The sequence below is a fragment of the Psittacula echo genome (genome assembly GCF_963264785.1).
Source record: "Psittacula echo genome assembly, chromosome: 6".
NCBI classification, from domain to species: Eukaryota; Metazoa; Chordata; class Aves; order Psittaciformes; family Psittacidae; genus Psittacula; species Psittacula echo.
This window is the reverse complement of record NC_137743.1, coordinates 29,836,716-29,856,389: the sequence shown is the minus strand read 5'-3', so window position 1 is coordinate 29,856,389 and position 19,674 is coordinate 29,836,716. Positions and strand designations below refer to the sequence as shown.

General features: G+C 40.9%; 1 protein-coding gene across 2 annotated transcripts in view; it reads left to right on the top strand.

Annotated features, from left to right (window-relative positions):
* Nucleotides 1-19,674, top strand: part of MYLK (myosin light chain kinase) — a gene marked incomplete at its 5' end in the record, with an annotated part of 215,674 nt that overhangs the window by 131,559 nt on the left and 64,441 nt on the right. For both annotated transcript variants that reach the window (XM_080620716.1, XM_080620717.1), the window contains 3 exons: nucleotides 7,086-7,166; nucleotides 7,525-8,414; nucleotides 19,159-19,275. In XM_080620716.1, the coding sequence (XP_080476842.1) occupies nucleotides 7,086-7,166; nucleotides 7,525-8,414; nucleotides 19,159-19,275 (1,088 nt within the window). The remainder of the gene's footprint in view (nucleotides 1-7,085; nucleotides 7,167-7,524; nucleotides 8,415-19,158; nucleotides 19,276-19,674) is intronic.

Genomic DNA, 19,674 nt, shown 5'->3' with positions numbered 1-19,674 from the left:
CACAGGCCCTTGTGCTCATGGGAGACTTCAACCACCCTGACATCTGCTGGAGTGAAGGTACGGCCCGGCACAAGCAATCCAGGAGGTTCCCCAATTGTGTGGAAGACAACTTCCTTCTGCAAGTAACAGAGGAGCCAACAAGGAGAGGTGCCATGCTTGACCTCGTGCCCACCGACAGGGAAGGGCTGGTTGGAAATGTGACGCTCCAGGGTTGCAGTGATCACAAGATGGTCGAATTCGAGATCCTCGGGACAGTGAGAAGAGCGTGCAGCAAGCTCACTGCCCTGGACTTCAAGAGAGCAGACTTTGGCCTCTTCAGGAACCTACTTAGTGAGGTTCCATGGGATACAGCCCTAGAGGGCAGGGGGGCCCAAAACAGCTGGTTGTTATTCAAGGATCGCCTGCTCCAAGCTCAGGAGTGTTGCATCCCAACTAGAAGGAAGTGCAGCAGGAGGGCCAGGAGACCTCCTTGGATGGATAAGGAGCTGCTCAGGAAAATTCAAAGTCAAAAAGAGGCTTATAGAAGGTGGAAGCAAGGACAGGCAGCCTGGGAAGAATACAGGGATGCTGTCTGGGAAGCTAGGGACCATGTTAGGAAAGCTAAGACCCAGTTAGAATTGAACTTGGCTAGGGATGTGAAGGATAACAGGAAGGGATTCTATAGGTACGTAGCGAATAAAAGACAGACTAGGGACAATGTAGGCCCCCTCCGGATGATATCGGGAGAGCTGGCTACCCAGGATTTGGAGAAGGCTGAGGTTCTCAATGACTTCTTTGCCTTGGTCTTCACTAGCAAAGTCTCTGACCACACCAACCAAGTCTTGGAAGGCGGACGCAGGGACTGTGAGAATGAGGACCCTAGGCCCACTGTAGGAGAGGATCTGGTTCGAGACCATCTTAAAAACCTGAACGTACACAAGTCCATGGAACCTGATGAAATCCATCCGTGGGTCCTGAAGGAGCTGGCGAATGAAGTTGCTAAGCCACTGGCCATCATATTTGAAAAATCATGGCAGTCAGGTGAAGTTCCCGATGAGGAAAAAGGGAAATATAACCCCCATTTTCAAGAAGGGGAAAATGGATGACCTGGGGAATTACAGACCAGTCAGTCTCACCTCTGTGCCTGGCAAAATCTTGGAGCAGATTCTCCTGGAAGGCATGCTAAGGCACATGAAAAACAACAAGGTGCTTGGTGGCAGCCAGCATGGCTTCACTAAGGGGAAATCCTGCCTGACCAATCTGGTGGCCTTCTATGATGGGGCTACGGAACTGATGGACAGGGGCAGAGCAGTTGACGTCATCTACCTGGACTTGTGCAAAGCATTTGACACTGTCCCACATGATATCGTTGTCTCTAAATTGGAGAGACATCAATTTGATGGGTGGACCACTTGGTGGATAAAGAACTGGCTGGATGGCCGAACGCAAAGAGTTGTGGTCAATGGCTCGATGTCCAGCTGGAGACCAGTAACGAGTGGTGTCCCTCAGGGATCGGTGTTGGGACCGGTCTTGTTCAACATCTTTGCCGGTGACATGGACAGTGGGATTGAGTGCGCCTTCAGCATGTTTGCTGATGACACCAAGCTGTGTGGTTCGGTTGATACGCCGGAGGGAAGGGATGCCATCCAGAGGGACCTCGACACGCTTGTGAGGTGGGCTGATGCCAACCTGATGAAGTTTAACCATGCCAAGTGCAAGGTCCTACACCTGGGTCGGAGCAATCCCAGGCACGGCTACAGGTTGGGCAGAGAAGAGATTCAGAGCAGCCCTGCAGAGAAGGACTTGGGCGTGCTGGTCGATGAGAAAATGAACATGAGCCGGCTTCAGTGTGCACTCACAGCCCAGAAAGCCAACCATATCGTGGGCTGCATCAAAGGAGCATGACCAGCAGGTCGAAAGAGGTGATCCTGCCCCTCTACTCTGCTCTCGTGAGACCTCACTTGGAGTATTGTGTGCAGTTCTGGTGTCCTCAACATAAAAAGGACATGGAACTGTTGGAACAAGTCCAGAGGAGGGCCACGAGGATGATCAGGGGACTGGAGCACCTCCTGTATGAAGATAGGCTGAGAAAGCTGGGGCTGTTCAGCCTGGAGAAGAGAAGGCTGCGTGGAGACCTCGTAGCAGCCTTCCAGTATCTGAAGGGGGCCTACAAGGATGCTGGGGATGGACTATCCATCAGGGGCTGTAGTGACAGGACAAGGGGTAACGGGTTAAAACTTAAACATGGGAAGTTTAGATTGGATATAAGGAAGAAATTCTTTACTGAGAGGGTGGTGAGGCACTGGAATGGGTTGCCCAAGGAAGTTGTGAATGCTCCATCCTTGGCGGTGTTCAAGGCCAGGTTGGATGAGGCCTTGGGTGACATGGTTTAGTGTGAGTTGTCCCTGCCCATGGCAGGGGTGTTGAAACTAGATGATCTTAAGGTCCTTTCCAACCCTAACTATTCTATGATTCTATGATCTATTGAAACTTGCACAAATTGCAGCCTGGAAAATTCCAGCCCATGCAGTTGAGGAATAACAAATCAGTCAGAATCTCTGTGAAACCATTGGGATTGAAATGGTAGATAACAATCCTTTCTTGACTCAGAAAACCACAGACATTTTTTATCCCTCCTGTCCTTCACATCCTTCCAGTGATGCAAGCATTAGTATCCTTTTATCCCAGTATGACTTTCTCACATTGTTTCAGTCAGTGTGTACATCATAAATGAAGAAGTAAGCAAAGAAATTGGGAGTACTGGACAGAGACTGTGTCTGTTGAGCAAAGCCTTTATCTTTATAACAGCACAGTCAACATGAAAGTTCTCAGAAATTCCCCTGCAGTTCCTTAAAATAATCATCTGCTTTGCTAACCTTTGTCTTCTCAGATGCTGAGTATTTCTTTTCTCCCCCACTCCATTTTCCATAAAAGTTTAGTTAGTATTAACTATTCTTATTTAAAGATTTTTATAATCTGATTAAAATCTGAGGTAAACACTCAACTTATAATCAGTAGTACCTTGAACACTCTGTAATTCAGGTTATATAAAAAGCAGTTGTAAGTTTACATTGCATAACACCAAAAAGTAAATGTAGTTCCATCTTTCTGTAAAATACAGTTTGCAAACCTTGTTTTCTGCTATGAACACATTGTCTATTTGTAGGAAAGATAACCATGACTCCTTCCTGTTTCATTCTCCCACTTAGAGCTGTAAAATGAAAATGTTTGGCTTTTCAGGTATAAAAAGCTTTTGGCCAAACCCTTAAGTGAAGTAAATCAGCGCATCCTTTTTGAAGCCAGTGGAGCTGCTCTGCTTTGTGTTAGCTAAAGCTGTGATCCAGTAGATTAGTTGCATCCTTTGGGGTTGAAGCTTCATGAACTCTGTACGTTCTCTTAATTAACACACAAAAGAGTTGCAAAACCTCATTCTGAGCCTTTGCAGTTAAGTGCACTGAAGCACCAGCTATAGCTAAGGATCAACTGCTTTGTCCCTTTCAGTTCACTCTTAAAAAAAAATGTAATTTACTCTGCAATACTTGTTTCACACTTGGTAGGCCAGTAGTAGTTTTTCGTGTGCCCCACACTATAATTAACAGTGCTTTTTTACTTCTTCCTCCAGGGGGTGCTTCCTAGGGAGACGAAGACAGTAAGTCTCATCTAAGGTTCAGTGAAAGTATTTGAGGAGATTCTGCCAAGAAACTAGTATTTCAAGACATTTTGAACATAAAAGCCATTCCAGGGAAAACTGATCCCACAATAGGACAGAGAGCTATTTTTAAAATTGCTTCAGGCTTTGCAGCTGGGGTTTTATTTGGTTTTAGTATGTGTGGGGGTATTATTATTCCTTAACATTTTAAAGATAAGTCCGGTGTATGGGCATTCTACAGAACAATCCTGCAAAAGTCAACAATTCCAGATACTACTTTACAGCATAGCTACTAAGCATAGGTGTTATCCATGTCTATCATTATTCTACAATAACAGAGCCACTAAGACCTGTCTTTGTCTGGGGTTTTGTTTATAAAATGCCAACATGGAGAACCTCAAGTTTCAGAAGTAATATTGTTATTGCTAAGATTCAAAACAGCAGAGATATGAAAGACATGAAGTAGTGCTTGGGTATTACAAAGCTCTGTTTTTTCTAACTGCTCTTATGTATCTCGCCTCGGTTCTGAAATTGAGCAAATGTAAAAATATTTACAAAGTTTCCAGTATTAATCTTGATTGAATTCAGCATCTAAACCATCCAGTCCTTCTTAATTTTTCTTGGCTTATTTCTCTTTTTCCATCTAGTGAACTCCAAGGTGGGTCAGTGCTATTAACTTTACCTTTTTAGACTCTGCAACTGCATCCAGAGACAAAATTATGTTCTCTCTGCTCCTTAAAACAGTAACTTGCCTTGATTTCACTGGGAGCAGGACTTGCCCTGAGAAGGCTACACTTTTGAACACGGATATAATGAATTAGACACAGACTCAAGGTTTGTATCCAGTGATCTGGTTTTCAGCTATTCACTTGAAGCAGAAATCATAATTAAGATCGAAAAACTAACTTCTGAATCATTTTTCCATTTAGATACTTCTATGTCCCACTGTTGCCATAATTTGTAAGCGCTTCCCAAGGTTTTAAAAATAGAAAGAACATAATGCTCTCCTGTTTTCTTACCCCTCCTTTACTTTCCAAACCCTATGAAAAATAGCGTAGTTTAGGGAGGTTTACTTTGCTTTCCTTATTTGCTCTTTGCATACGTGAAGAATTTGCAGAGGGAAAGATACATTGCAGAAATGGGTCCTGAAGAAATGCTATTATTCTTCACAGTGGTCAGGATCACATTCAGTATCCCTAGATCCCTCTCCTGGGAGAGTGCTGTCTCTGTTACTTTAACCTCTCCCACTGGTGACACAATTCTTGTTGGCAAATATTTTTGCCATATGGTAATGACAGATGCTGAGCAGTGGTGCCTCCTAATTTGATGTGTGCTCTAAATTGTCTATACTTTAACATGCATGGCTTCTACTTTGTCAGCTCTGGATTGGTTTTAAGATCTTCTGGTAAACCAAGAGCCTGCTAACAGCCCTGTAGCACTGGTGAATGAGAAAGTGCTTCATCTGTTTCATAGGGTGTCTATTTTTTCTCAAAAGCTTCTGAGAAGTGTGAAAAAAATTACTGAGTCTCAATGGTGGCAAAAGGGGCCAGCTTCAAATGAACTGTTGGAAGACAACAGGTTTTCAACAATGTTGGTACCCTGCCGTCATTTGATGGTATGAAGTGAAGAGCAATTCTTTCTTTTCCATTTAAACGGAAATTTGCCTTTCCATTTGTCTTTCCTTCTTTCTGTATCTCTTGCTTCCAAATGGGGGTCACACACAACAGAAAGTAAGAATGGCAGGTCTCCAGTGCAGGACTGAGTTAAAGACTCTGCATTAACTCTCTGATTCTCTCCTGCCATTTAGAGTTTCTCTTTGGTATTCAGATGTTCTCTATTCTTTTGATTGAAGGAAATGAGGGTTGTGGCTTCCAGTGCTGTTCTCATGGATTGCTTTCAGTGGAGGTTTCTAGTGTACATATTCAGATTTGTTAGATACAGTGTGTTGAAAACATTTCTGTGGCTTCTTGTTAATCATCTTAAGGTCAAATAAGAGGTCTTCTACCAGCAGGGCCTTTACTTTGCAATCCAGTTACTTTGGTCAACCCCACCAATTTCTTCTTGGTTTTAAAGGCTTGATTTTTGTACAAGGCCAATACACTGTTTCATTTTCTAAAGCAAAAGAAAGCAAAGGATATTTATCTGAAAAGGTGATGGCACTAGTTTCTTTTATAAAACATAACTTAGGGATGTATCTATGTTAATGATCTTGCCTGCTGTGACTTCATTGCCAGTTGCAAATGGGTAAAATTATAGTTTATTCACCCAAACAAGACCATATCTAGGAATGTATTTCCACATACTATTTAAAAAAAAGGCCAGACAATATGTTTATGGCAAACTAACAGAAAGGAACTCCTGAGTCTCTTTTAAATTTCAGGAAAAAGGGTACTTGAAGGTGCTCTCACCTAGCAAGTCTTTTGAAAGCAGAACACAGCTAGAAAAACCGGCCTCTCTTTTCTTCCTCCCTGCAATGCACATGTGTTTTGTTCATGTCCAGGAAATGTTTTCAGTAGCAAAAATTATTTTTGTTTGAAAAAGAAAAATCATCCAGGAGTTTCTAGTCCATTTACAAGTTTATACTTGAACTGGGAAGGATGAAAGTGTTTTGAGTAATAAAAGATATCTCTAGTCCCTAATCAGTTCAAGTCTGTTTTTTTAATAGCAGTTCAAGGGAGCGGTCACAACAGTTACACAACTGCTGCCCTGGGAGAGTTAAATTTTGCTTTTGGCATCTCCTGTGTTAAGTGGAGAAAAGACATTTGGGTCTAGAAGAATGATATATATCTGCAGGAGGGAGGGAGCGGCAGGGGTGAGGGGAGCACTTTAAATGAATTCTTTAATGGGAGCCCTTTCCAGAAGGCATCCATGGTATTCCTCTGCAAAAGGAAGAATAAGTACTCAGCACCATATATGGTGACACTTTTATGTTTTTTAATATAAACATGTACAGGCTGGAGCAATCCATGTAGATGGGTTTTGCTGATTGGCTGGGCCAGGGGGGAGGGAAGGAAATGAGACCCTGCTTTTAATATCTTAACATTAGAAAACTTATGAGCTTGGGTTTGAATAAATAAACAGTAGGCAGAGCTGGAAAGATACTCAACTTTGCAAAATAGCCCCTTCCTCTGCCTTGATTTTCCAGCTTTTTTATTTGTTTTCCTTTAGTTTGTTTCTTTGCAGCTGTTTCATTCTGTAAATTGCTTTGATTTTTGTTCAGGAAGTATATTCATCCCAGTGTAGATAGCAACAGAACAGTAAAAGCTAACTGAGATAGCTTGGCTCCAAATATAAGAGAACCAATCCATTCAGTCAACCACCACAATGCTGGGCATCGGAAAGGAAGATGCCACACTGGGTTTGAACAGCTTTAGTGCAAAACACAATCACTTAGCTCAGGAAAGTTACAATTTTGGAGGGAAAAACCTGCTTTTCTGATTTTACTTAAATATTTCAGGAACCAAGTTGGAGAATGCAGCTGCCAGGTGTCTCTGATGCTGCGGGAGAGTTCAGCTTCCACAGCAGAAATGCTCAGAGAGTGAGTATTTTTCCCAGGGACTTGCATGGGTGGGTTCTATTTTTTGCTCCGTTAATTCCCTGCCCTTACAGACCCAGGCTGGCTGCTGTTCAACCTAATCCCCAAATGTGACCCAACAAATTGTTTTCATCATACAGGCTAAGCACGTTGTACCAAGCCAGAGTAGAGAGATCTTTTTTCTTTGTGCCCTTATATGGCTCCTGAAGTCATCATTGATGCAATAAACTAATACAGTATGCTCCTCTAATCAACCTCCCCTTCTATAAACACATTTTGTTCCTGCTCTGAGATAGTTCTCTGACATTTTTAAACCAGCCCCTTTTCTGGCTCTCTCTTTCTTTTCTTTTTCGGATCATAGTGGGAGGGAATCAGCCAGCTCTGGAGAGCAAAGAGATGGTGGAGATCATGGTAAACTAACATTTGGTAGAACAAGTGGCTTCAGAAAGATCAGCAGTGAAACCAGAGCAGCTGAGGAAGAGCAGGAAGACGTCCGAGGTGTGCTGAAGAGGAAAGTGGAAACTCGGGAACACACAGAGGAGAGCCTGAGGCAGCAGGCAGCTGAGCAACTTGATTTCCGTGACATTTTAGGCAAGAAAGTCAGCACCAAAAGCTTTTCTGAGGAGGAACTGAAAGAAATCCCAGCCGAGCAAATGGACTTCCGAGCAAACCTGCAGAGGCAGGTCAAACCCAAGACCTTGTCAGAGGAGGAAAGGAAGGTTCATGCTCCTCAGCAGGTGGACTTTCGCTCTGTGCTGGCCAAGAAAGGCACCCCAAAAACCCCATTGCCAGAGAAGGCACCACCTCCTAAACCAGCAGTTACAGATTTCAGATCTGTGCTGGGCTCAAAGAAAAAGCCACCTGCAGAGAATGGTAGTGCTAACACCCCAGCACCAAATGCCCGCACCAATTCTGAAGCCCAGAATACGACCCCTAATTCTCAAGCCCCTGTTGCCAAACCAGCAGTGAAAAAAGAAGAGAAGAATGACAGAAACTGTGAACATGGGTGCACAGTAGTGGATGGCAGAATAATTGGGAAAAAAGCTGAAAATAAAGCACCTGCAAGCAAGCCACCGGCAAGCAAAGGAACAGCACCCTCCTTTACAGAGAAGCTTCAGGATGCTCAAGTAGTAGATGGTGAAAAATTGGTCTTACAATGTCGGATTTCCTCTGATCCCCCTGCAGCTGTCACCTGGACTGTTGACAGCAAAACCATCAAATCATCGAAGTCCATTGTCATCTCCAAAGAAGGTAAATTAATCGAATTACAAGCCAGCTGGATTGCACATTTATATCCAGCTCTTGATTAATAATATTTGGTTCATTAAAGGTAATGCAATACTTTATTTAAGTCTCCTGCCAGTAACTGTTTCCAGATGCATCTTTCTTGTTATTTCAGTGGAGTACACAAGGTGCAGTATTGTTTGACATTTCTTGCAGATTCTCCTTTACAGCCTGCAGACGTAATTTTTATAAAGTTGAACTTCTTGCATTTTTAAATGCTGTTTACTTAGCTAATGCTGTTTAAGGAGCTGGGACATGACGTTTATTTAAGCTGAACTTCAAGGATTTAGAACATTGAAAACAGAATAATGTTACTGCTGGTTTACAAATTCTAATTTAATTCTTCTGTATGTTTAATATTTCAGGCTTTTTATTGCAGTAACGAACAGAGAAGCAAAGAGGGGTTGAGTTATAGAAAGAAAGTACTACAACTCCAAGTTGTGCAATTAAGATCAAAGTTGGGAATTGATTTACAGTGTATTTAATGCCACCACCACAGTTGCTTTTGTTGCCTTTACAGACCCTGAAATATTTGAACCCCATTGGCCTGATGACTTTTAACTAATTTCAAAACAGTACAGAGTTTAGTAAAAGTCCTCAGAGAGAATACTTACTGTTGTTAAATTGAATGATTTCCTCATGTTCCACGTTCTGGATAACCAAACCCTACTATACCAGTTTTGTATGAAAGTTACTTTTGTATCTAGACAAAACATATTTTCCTTGGGACAAAAATAAGGAGGGTAATTAATAATACAAAAAAACTTATTTACTTCATATCTGTTTCATAAAATACTGAGGGCATTATATGTAGAAAGACACAGTTTTGCATGTTGTAGTAGAAAAGTTAATGTTCACAGTAAGAGTTATAGCTTGACAAAGGGGTCTGAACTGTTAATTGTGAATATTTTTTCATTTAATCCAGACTATTTTCAGTGTTATTAAATGAGAACCGAATGAATGCACAAAATGGTTCACCACAACCAGTGAATCCTCGTGCAGTGTTCCAGGCACTGAAACATGAGTATTCTTTTAAAGTGGATGCAGTCAGAAACAACATTGCCTTCAGATAGTGTGTGGAATAAAGAGGTACCTGAGAACTACATTAAGGGGATGTTAAAGTAAGTAAATGGAGAGAAGGAACTGGTAGCAGGTGTATTGTGTGTGGCTTGTGTCTGAAGTAGCATAAAAAATGTATTTACGCATATATAATGATTTTCACCAGAGAGGACTTTATAGAATAGGGGTAATAACTGTCATGTATACGAGAAGAGATTGACCAGTGGAAATGCCATCCTTGTAGAAAGGACAGATAGGATCAGGAAGGTGAGAGACTGCAATTTTATCAGCCTTGTAACTGGAAGCAAAATGTCAAGGGTTTTCTTGGAGCTGCTCAGATTAAAAAGGAATTGTGCATCTCCAAGTTTCATGTCTCCAATCAAAGTACATCAAAAGATAGCATCACTGTATGAAAGCTTCTCAGCTGTGGTGGCGCCTCCTAAATTCCTGAAGCTTTAGTGTTGTGGTGCTGCAGAATGTTGTCTTCTTGATGGAAATAATCTGAATAATTGACTGTTACAATCCCCTAATTTATATTCACTTTATAATATGGTACTTGGAGGTGAAAAATCCATTGTATTTGTGTTTACAGTGAAGTGATTCTCATGTCCATAAATGCTCTACCACCTGCCTGAGCAAGGGATGTGACTTACCCCATCCAGTTTGTTTCAGGAAAGCTTGTGCAAGGAGGGAAGAGACTGTCTTTATGTTTGGTTGTACCTGCATTTTTGCACTAGGCATCATGCTTAGGTAGTCAGTATTACTGGTACTTCAAAGTTAAGCTTTCTTCAGCACGTATTTGCAGAGGAGCTTAGAAAGAAATATTACACAGGGAAGTAAACACTACATTTTTCTCCTTTAATGGAAAGAAACGGAATGAGGATTAGAACGTTTTTGTTTTGGTTTTTTTTTTTTTTAACCTTACTACATCCCCTCTGATACACTGAGGGGATGCATTGCATGATGGTCAGTGTAGGTTTTTCCTAACAATATCTGCTAGCTTTGGCACTTGAAGAGCAATATGTTGTTGCTCTCCCACTGAGAGATGCTTTCATGCCAACCATTAAGTAATTAACTCAGTATGCATTATACTTAGTTTAACTAAGGTTCTAGTTTTCTTAGAGATTGATTTTTCTATTTTCCCTTAATTAGGAATACATGAATAGTTCATAGAATCATAAAATAGTTTGGGTTGGAAAGGACCTTCAAAGGTCATCTAGTCCAGCTTCCCTAAAATGATCAGGGGCATCTTCAACCAGATCAGGTTGCCCAGAACCACGTCCAGCCTGGCCACGAATGTCTCCAGGGATGGGGCAGCCACCACCTCTCTTAGCAACCTGATCCAGTGTTTCACCACCCTCATTATAAAAGCCTTTTTTTCCTCATGTCCAGCCTGAGTCTTCCCTCTTTCAGTTTAAAACTGTACTTCTGGGTTGAAACCATTACCCTTGTCCTGTCACAACAGGCCCCGTTAAAAAGTCTTTTTCCGTCTTTCTTATAGGCCCCTTCTAAGAACCGAAAGGTCACAATAAGGTCTCCCTGGAGTCTTCTCGAGGCTGAAAATCCCCAACTCTTTCAGCCTTTCCTCATAGGAGAGGTGGTCCAGCCTTCTGACCATTTCTGTGGCCCTCCTCTGGGCCCTCTCCAGCAGGTCCATATGTCCTGTACTGAGGACTCCAGAGGTGGACACAGTACTCTAGGTGAGATCTCACCAGAGCAGAGTAGAGGGGCAGAATCAGCCCACCTTGAACTGCTAGCCATGCTTCTTTGAATGCAGCAAAGATAAAACTGGCATTCTGGGCCGCAAACACACATTGTCTGCTTAGCCACCAGTACTCCCAAGTCTTTCTCCTCAGGTATTCTCAATCCCTTCATCACCCAGCCTTTACTGACCCTGGGGATTGCCCCTACTCAGGTGCAGGACCCTGCACTTGGCCACATTGAACAACATGAGGTTCACATGGGTCCACCTCTGAAGTTGAAGTAACCAAGGGAGGAAAAGTGATAATTTGAGCTACAGACTAGAATTGAGAAATAACAAATTCAGGATGAATATCAGGAAATGCTGTTCAGTAGAGAAAGTGTATAGATTAGTCTCATAGAAAGTATTTGAAGCAGCTTTAAACATAGAGAACAACACTAAAACTAGATGCAGTACTCAGGAGTCCAATGCCAAAATCCCAGATTCCATCTTTTGCAGCAAATACTGAAAAGACAGGTTCATCATGCCACAGGTGTCACAGCCTTCAGTAGCAGTGCTTTTGGCCAACCTTAGAGCGGTATTTAATGGGCTCTGCAGATAATCCCCTAGAGTCATCCTCAGCTGAAAGAAGGTTGATTCAGTGGGGATGGAAGGGAATCCAGAGCAAAGGAATTGAGCTCACGGTAACAGGCTTAGATCTTGCAAAGTCACCTTTTATTTCTTTGGTGTGACCTTGCTCCTCTTGTGTTCAACAGCAAAATCCGCTATGGAAGTGTATGGACTGGGTCTGTTTATAGCTATTTCACCAACTGTTTTTATCCCGCCGTGATGTTTGGTGATGAGCACTTTTTCTCACTTAAGGAAAATTTTCCAGATGTCTCTCACAGAACAATAACTTACTTGTTCTTAGTGAACTGGATACTGGGAAATCCTCTATCTAGAGTGAATCATGTCTACATGCTTCATATACTACAAGCCCATCTTAATACGGGCTACTGGCCCACAAACTGTTCAATGAAAGTAATACATGAACCTGCAGAATGCCAGGTACTTGTCTTTTGGAAATTTAATTCAACCTCTCTGTCATTGCCTGAAAGCAAAAGGAGATAGCAGTTTGCTGATCTCCTGATGCCACATGTATTGTGAAGGTAAATACATAAAATCCGGTTTGCGAACATGCCCACCTGATAAAACAAGTGGCATATTTTGCCAGGAAGGGCAGGCTTAAAAGGATACTTGTGTGTAACAAGTTCCCAGGGTAGGCAAACTTAACTAGTGCTTTTATGTAGTCACTCACTGAAAGTAACTTTCCCTGGCATATTTGTCCTAGCTTATAGTAAGGCCCTTTAGCTGTTAGAAACAAATCTATGCACGTGTCTCCTCTGTGTCTGAAGAAGCTAACACTTACATTAGTGTGCAAGAGAAGGAGGGATGTTAGCTCCATTTTGGTACCATCAGAGAAGCCTGAATTCAAACACCAGGATCAGAATAATTACTGATTAGTGTGGTCTTTGGCAAACGGAAAATTAATTCCTGCTCCAAAAAAGACCTTAATCTTCAGGCATATTCATGCAGTATTTGTGCTGTATTCTAGTACTTAATCTAGAGCTTGCAACGTATTATTTTATTCCAGGGTTAAGTTTAAATTAGCAACTAGAAGTCAGAATCTGGGCAGCATTATACTGAATGTGACAATCACAACGTATCTAAAATCAATCTCATTCCTTCCATTTTACATTTCAACTATTAATACAGGTTTGTTTCCCTTTGAAATAATACGCATCAGTCTTTTAATAATTCCCCAAATAGTATCCTGTCAGTTGATGGCATGAGTGATTTGTTCTTGAAGTATCATTTTTATGACAAAGTGGTCTCTAACACCATTTTTCTTATATGAACATGTCTGACCTCATAGGTGTTTAAATGTTTTGATTTTGTACTTTTCTTCTTTTAAGCACTTGTCAGAGCATGGTTATCTACATTCCTCAGGTTGATATTAATGTGGATTTTGCCTGTGAAATCTCAAAATAAACATTAACTGTAATAGAAAAAGACGAAAGAGAGTACTCTCAAATTAGAGCATTATGCATTTATACAGGCATGTTAGATGGTGTATGGTTAAGAGGCAGTTAATTTTAATATGAGAGAGTTCATTGCTTGAAGTTACTGGGGGTTTTTAAGAAGGCTCTAGCAGACGTTACAGTGGAGTTAGACATATAAGGATTGAGTAGAACAAGCTTTCTCATACAATGAACTTTTTGGGAGCAGGAACCATTTTGTTTTACTTTTATATAGTACTTAGCATAGCAGTTCGCTTTGCTAGCGTCCTCTTATGTGGCACACTCTTGGATAGAAAATCGATAGAAAATTTTTGCATGGTTACAAAATTTGTTCTAGAAGATGACAGTGAAAGGGGTTCAGAAGCTGGCATCTTTACTAGACTGGAGAATTGGGGTGAATTGACAGTGAATAGAAGTCAGAAACTGCAAACTTGCCATTTTTAAAGTCAACTTGCTGGTTTTTGGGGGGTAGATTTAATACCATGTGACTATCTAGGTTTCAGAGGAACTTCTTACTATAGGTTCAGGTAGCAGTGGTGGTGTAGCTTAGAAAATGCCCAAAGTTAGTATTGCTTTGTGTAAGACAGCATTTTTTAATTTCCTAAGTGTCTTGGCAGCAAAAAGAGTTGGTAATCTTGTTAGCAATAATGCCTTAACAACTTTCTTGTGATTTAACATAACTCCTAAATCTTCCTGTCAGTTCTTCAAGTCTGTGTCTGTCAGTGCAATGAGAATCTGCCATAACTCTTTCGATTTCTTTCTAATTGACTTTGAGCAAGAGTTTGGTGTTTAATTAACATAACTGCTGAAAGTAGATGGATTCTGCAGCTTAAAAAACCTTCTTCAGAAAGTTTAAGGCTAGAGAGATTGTCTGACCATCAATTCTGATACAACTCCACATTTGTCACGTGCCACAAAATTTCCCTCTGTACTGCCATTTTTTGTCTGAATCGTCCTTCTTCCAGAAAAAGTTTAAATGTAGAAAAAAAGAGACATTTATTATTATCACTAGCAATTTGTTGTAGTGTCTAATTGTTCTTATAAGTGTTCTGGTTTTAAATCTCAAAAAACCACAGTGTCTAATTCTAACGTCAATTATCTATTTTCTTCTTCCATACACTTGTTACTTTTCTTTGCTAAACTAGAGTCCAAAACTTGACAAGTAAAACTGTCACTAACTTTCTCTCTGTAATGCACTTTACTCAGCCCTTAAAGGCTTGGGCTTGTTTTGTTTTGTTTTCTTTTTAATGCCTTTTCTTCAGTTGCCATTTTTTGGTTTATTATCTTACTTAGAAAACAGGCAGCAGAAACATATGTTGGTATCACCATCAGTGAGACGGAGGTCACCTTCCTATTGCTGTGCTTACTAGAGGATATTGGTCCTCCTTCAACCTCACGACAGTGAAGCTCATGTTCATTACTTCCGTATTAAACCCTTAAAGCTTCTGAAAACAGACCATCCATTTGCTGCCCATGGATGCTTGTCATTTCACTATCTTAAGCCAAATTTTCTTTGAGTGAATAGGACTCAGCTTAACAAGTAAATGAGATTGTTTACGAGGACTGCCCTCTTTCCTCTCTCTTTCTGTCTTTTAACTTTTCTAACACTGTTTCTATCATCTGTAAGTTTATAAAAATTAATTTATGAATACCTCTACATCACAGATTAAAATGATACATAACTTTGGTCCTAGTCTGATCACAGAGGAAATCCACCAGCAACATACCAAGTGATGATTTCCTATTGGGAGATTCTTCATGAGATCTTTATTTTGGCAGCTTGAAGTCTTCCTAAATAAATGTAATATACTGATATAGCATTAATTACAAGCATAATAATGTGAAATAACACAAATATTTCAGTAAAGACAAAGAAAATTTACACAGATACATTTGCCAATTAAATCTGTAATCTCATGAATAATGAAAGTTTCTTAAATTGTTTTCCTTAAGACCCTACCACTTGCCAAGAATTGCATTTGACGTGTTTTCTTCTCTGAAACTCACCTGAGTTTTTTCACTGCTTTGCCTGTTGTTGTTGTAACCATAGTCAGTATTTTCCAGGTCAGCCCGCTTATCATTTTTAAACAAGACTGTAACACTAGCACATACTTGCACTTCCCCAGACAATTTGTGGTTTATTAGAAAATTAATGCTGTGGGCCAACAAGTTCCTTAACAAATTTGTTATGGCTCCTAGGCACAATTCCTCACAGTCTAGTATTTATTAATATTGCCTAAACACTCCATGCTACTTCTTTGTCCCATGGGATAAAGATGAGAAAGACATGAATGTCAGTCTGTACCATGGATAGGAGTCAGGAGGTTGGCCAGCTAGATGACAGTGCAGAGGATTAGACTTAGGAGCTGCTTTTTGTTGGTTTGTGTATTAGTTTTGTATCTGAAGTTGACTTTCTGTAGAGTTTCATGGAAAGAATGCAGAAGCCTAGAGATATTTTAAACTGGCTTGCACTATTTTTGACTAAGTCAGAAAATCCTTTAATAGCTTAAAATACAAGGGAAAGGTTTTGTGTATCTAAACCAGAGCCTTCAGTAATCTGTCAGGTTCTGTGGCTGTTAAGGTCTTCTCTAGAGCTGCACCAGTTTGAATGTCTAAGTGGAAGATCCCAGTATTCATTTTTACTCCAATTCTGCACTTTGTGAGAGTGTTTTAAAGACTCTCTGTGGACTGGTTCCTAACAAAAAGTTAGAGGGATGGGGGGAAAAGTGGATAGCAGATTCTTTTAGCTGACTTGGATTTGTGAAGGGGCAGGATTCAGAATATCCAACTTGAGTAACCAGTCTGGGCTTTCTTGTAATTGTGAGCAAATAAGATTTTTCAGGTCATGAAGGGGTTCTTCAAAGGAAAAACCAAATACTTAATTGAAAGACATTTGGCCTTCAAGCCCCAGGAATTGACTGTAGGTCTACATCACAGAACATAGGCCTACTGGGGAGTTTCCCGTCCTTATGAAATCTCATTACATTTTGCCTGTTTGGTTTGGTTTTTTTTCCTGGCTTTCTAAGAAAATGAGGTTTCTACAGACATGTACTCCCTCATTCTGCCAATATACTTCTGACCCAGCCTGGTTCATACTTTTTAAGCCATTGTCCAATTTCATGGTAAATCCTAGCAGTTCCATGAAAACTAGTGGCTAAATAAAGGAGAATGCCCCAAGTTACCTCATTTCCCCTTCACTCCACTGAGGACAGAATACCACCATTGCACTGAGTAGTAGCAACAAGCCCAGCAATCCCCATTTACTTTTCTGTGCTGTTCCAGTGTAGTTGCTGGGGAGTATGAATAAGTGGAGGGAAATAGGATACAGATTATTGCTGCAGGGGGATGGAAGTCAGGAGAAAAATGATGCAGCCAATAAAATAAAGCAGATTTCCTTTATCCTCCTCACAAAATAACTTCATTAAAATTCAACACATATAAACATTCTTTTGGAAGGAGTAAGACTGGCATTATTTTGTAAGGACTTTGATTCCTGTGGAATAAGCAAATGGGGCTTCGATCGGACCTCTGGCATGCAACCTGGCCAGGACTAGATACTAAAAGCAAAACTAACAGAGCACTGAATGCATATGGCAAGTCAAGGATCATCATGAGAAAACCTTAGGATTTGCTTGTAGATTGTAGTGTAACTGTGGGGAATGACTTATCACTGGGGGGAATGTGTCTGTTTGTATATACAAAGTGTTTCTAATGTTAACTTACATTGCTGCAGTATGCTGTATAGGCAACACTGGAACAGTGAGTGGTGATGAATAGCCTTATGTCACCTTAGTCTTTAATGAGCTGAGGAAGAGCTTTTGAGAAGGTAGAAAACTTCAGCAGGAACTAAAGTAAATGCTTTGTTCCAGTCCTTTAACAATCCATTTATCCTTACAAGCCAGACTCCTTCCTGCAGTAAGGTGGCCAGTGATCTTCTTCATATGTATGTGTCTTTGTTCCATAGTTTATGTTCTTTTGCGATAGTATTTTTAGGTTCTAATGTGAGATCTTTCCTAGCCATCTTACATAGCTTTATCCAAATTCTTAGACTGAAAGTTATCTTTGGCTTACTCTCCATTTGTCTCTCTAAACAGCAGAGACATGTGAATTTATATTTGCTAGATGCCTGCAAGAATACTTTTCTAGTGTCCCTCCTTCATTTGGAATGGAATAGCAGCTCGTGACTTTTTTGGCCCTAGCCTGACTCAGGGAGAAGAGTTGCCTCAGGGAAGGCATGTGGCTTTTCTTTTCACCCTGTGGTTGGCTGAGCACAGCACATGTGGGTGAGGAGGGGTCAGTGCTCCTCTTCTGAGATAGTTTTCACATAATTTCTCAGGAGGAAAATAGCCATTATTTAGAGCTTCTTGAATTTGTGGAGGATGAGGAGGAGGGAAAAAATCATTTTCTTCTAACCCATGTGTGTTTGGCAAACCAGATTTTTTGGGAACCTCTGGAATTTTTTTTATAAGATTTGTCTTGCATAATAAACACCCAGGTTTACAATGAGAAAAAGAGAGCAAGTGAATTCCTGAAGTTCTTCTGATAAAGGGGTGTTCTCTTCAAGGATCTTGCAATGTCCTTTTCAAGGACCAATATCACCTGTGCCATCTCCACATCACAAGGGACTTATTTGAGGAGGAGTCTGGGATCAGGCACTCTGGAAGACAGAAGGCAGCCTCTAGTTACCATAAAGAGAAATGTGTCAAATAGCAAGAGATGCTAGGAAACTTTCTTATGTCTCAGGACATGGGGGAAATGTATAAAAAAAGATCATCTATCCAATCTTGTCATTAATTAGGAGAAACCATGAGAAAAGTAAATGGAGGAAGGGTGTAGAGTGCATTACTGTGGCGGAAACAAGTAAAGGGTGAAAAACTTTTGGACAATCTAACAGCACTGAGTGGAAGTGCACAGTGTCTGAGGCTGTGTTTGTGGGACAGGTGAGGCTTTCCACTGAGGAAAAAGCAAGCCCACACTTCACCCTCACTGTGGGTGAGGGACATTTTTGAAGGGAAAAGTCTGGAGTATTTTAATTGGGGTTCTCCCTGGGGAGCAAAGTACTTTGTTGTTCCAAGCAATGCAAGTAAACGTAAGATTTTGCTTCCTCATCCCCTAGCTACTGGGAACAGCTCCTGTTTTGGTTCACAGAGCTATAGTTTTTAAGAGGAAATGTATTTCCCTTGGGTCATACCAAGCTTCCCTTGGTAACTACAGAGCTTATGTCACATCCTGTTTCTGCAAACCCAATTAAGTCAAATTTTGCTGTTCTGTTTGAAAAGAAATGGATTTGTTGCAGTGACAAATTTGATTGTCACTGATATATGGAACTTTCTAATGGATGTTTTACAATACCAAACACTTGTTTCTTCAAGTATTTCAAGCAAGAAGAAAATGTCAGTGCCATTTTTAAACTTGGGCAGTAAGCTTGTGAAGTCTGCTTTCACATGTAGATGCTCATGGGAGTGTTAGAGATAAAGCTGACTCAAAATATTGCAGATGGCCCCTTGAAAGAAGCCCCAGTAGTCCTACACTACTAGCACTTTTGATAAAAAGTCATCTGAGTGAGGACATCTTATCCCTGCTATAAGACAAAGAGCAGCAGCAGAGATTCTGCTCTGGGTCTTCTCTGTCCTCATCCATTAACCACTTTAGGGCTAAGGGGGCAGCTTTAGGTATCCTAGGGAACAGCAATAAGATTCCATTTATCTTTCAATGTGGTTTTATGTTATTTAGCATTAATAAGGTTCCAGTTCTGATGCTGAGTTTTTAAGGACAATTAAAAAAAAAAATAAAAATTCTAGCAGCGAATATCACCTGTAGTAAAGGATGGATCATTTGATGCATTTTGCTCCTTAGTAGCTCTAAGGTTTTTGTTTTTTCTTTGCATTAGGGACACTCTGTTCACTCACCATTGAGAAGGCTATGCCTGAAGATGGGGGTGAATACAAATGCATAGCTGAGAATGCAGCAGGAAAAGCTGAATGTGCTTGCAAAGTGCTGGTAGAAGGTAAGTACTTTACTGGATCTGGGAAAGCCATTCCTTAAAACTTCCTTCTTCCTTCTTTTATTTCCCAATACCAGCCTTTATGAATCACATAGAATCATAGAATAGTTAGGGTTGGAAAGGACCTTAAGATCATCTAGTTCCAACCCCCCTGGCATGGGCAGGGACACCTCACACAAAACCATGCCACCCAAGGCTTCGTCCAACCTGGCCTTGATACACAAAAAAGAACTCTGCCCCTTCCTTTCTGCACTTTTCGTCAATACATAATTTCGTGTCTATTGTAAAGGAGCATGAGCAAAGAGACAGTACAGAGACAAGGCTCTGGCTGCTTTGTGGAATAATGTATGTTCTCCTGCTATCCACTGTACAAGGTTAGTAGAGCAACAAGTTGAACTCATG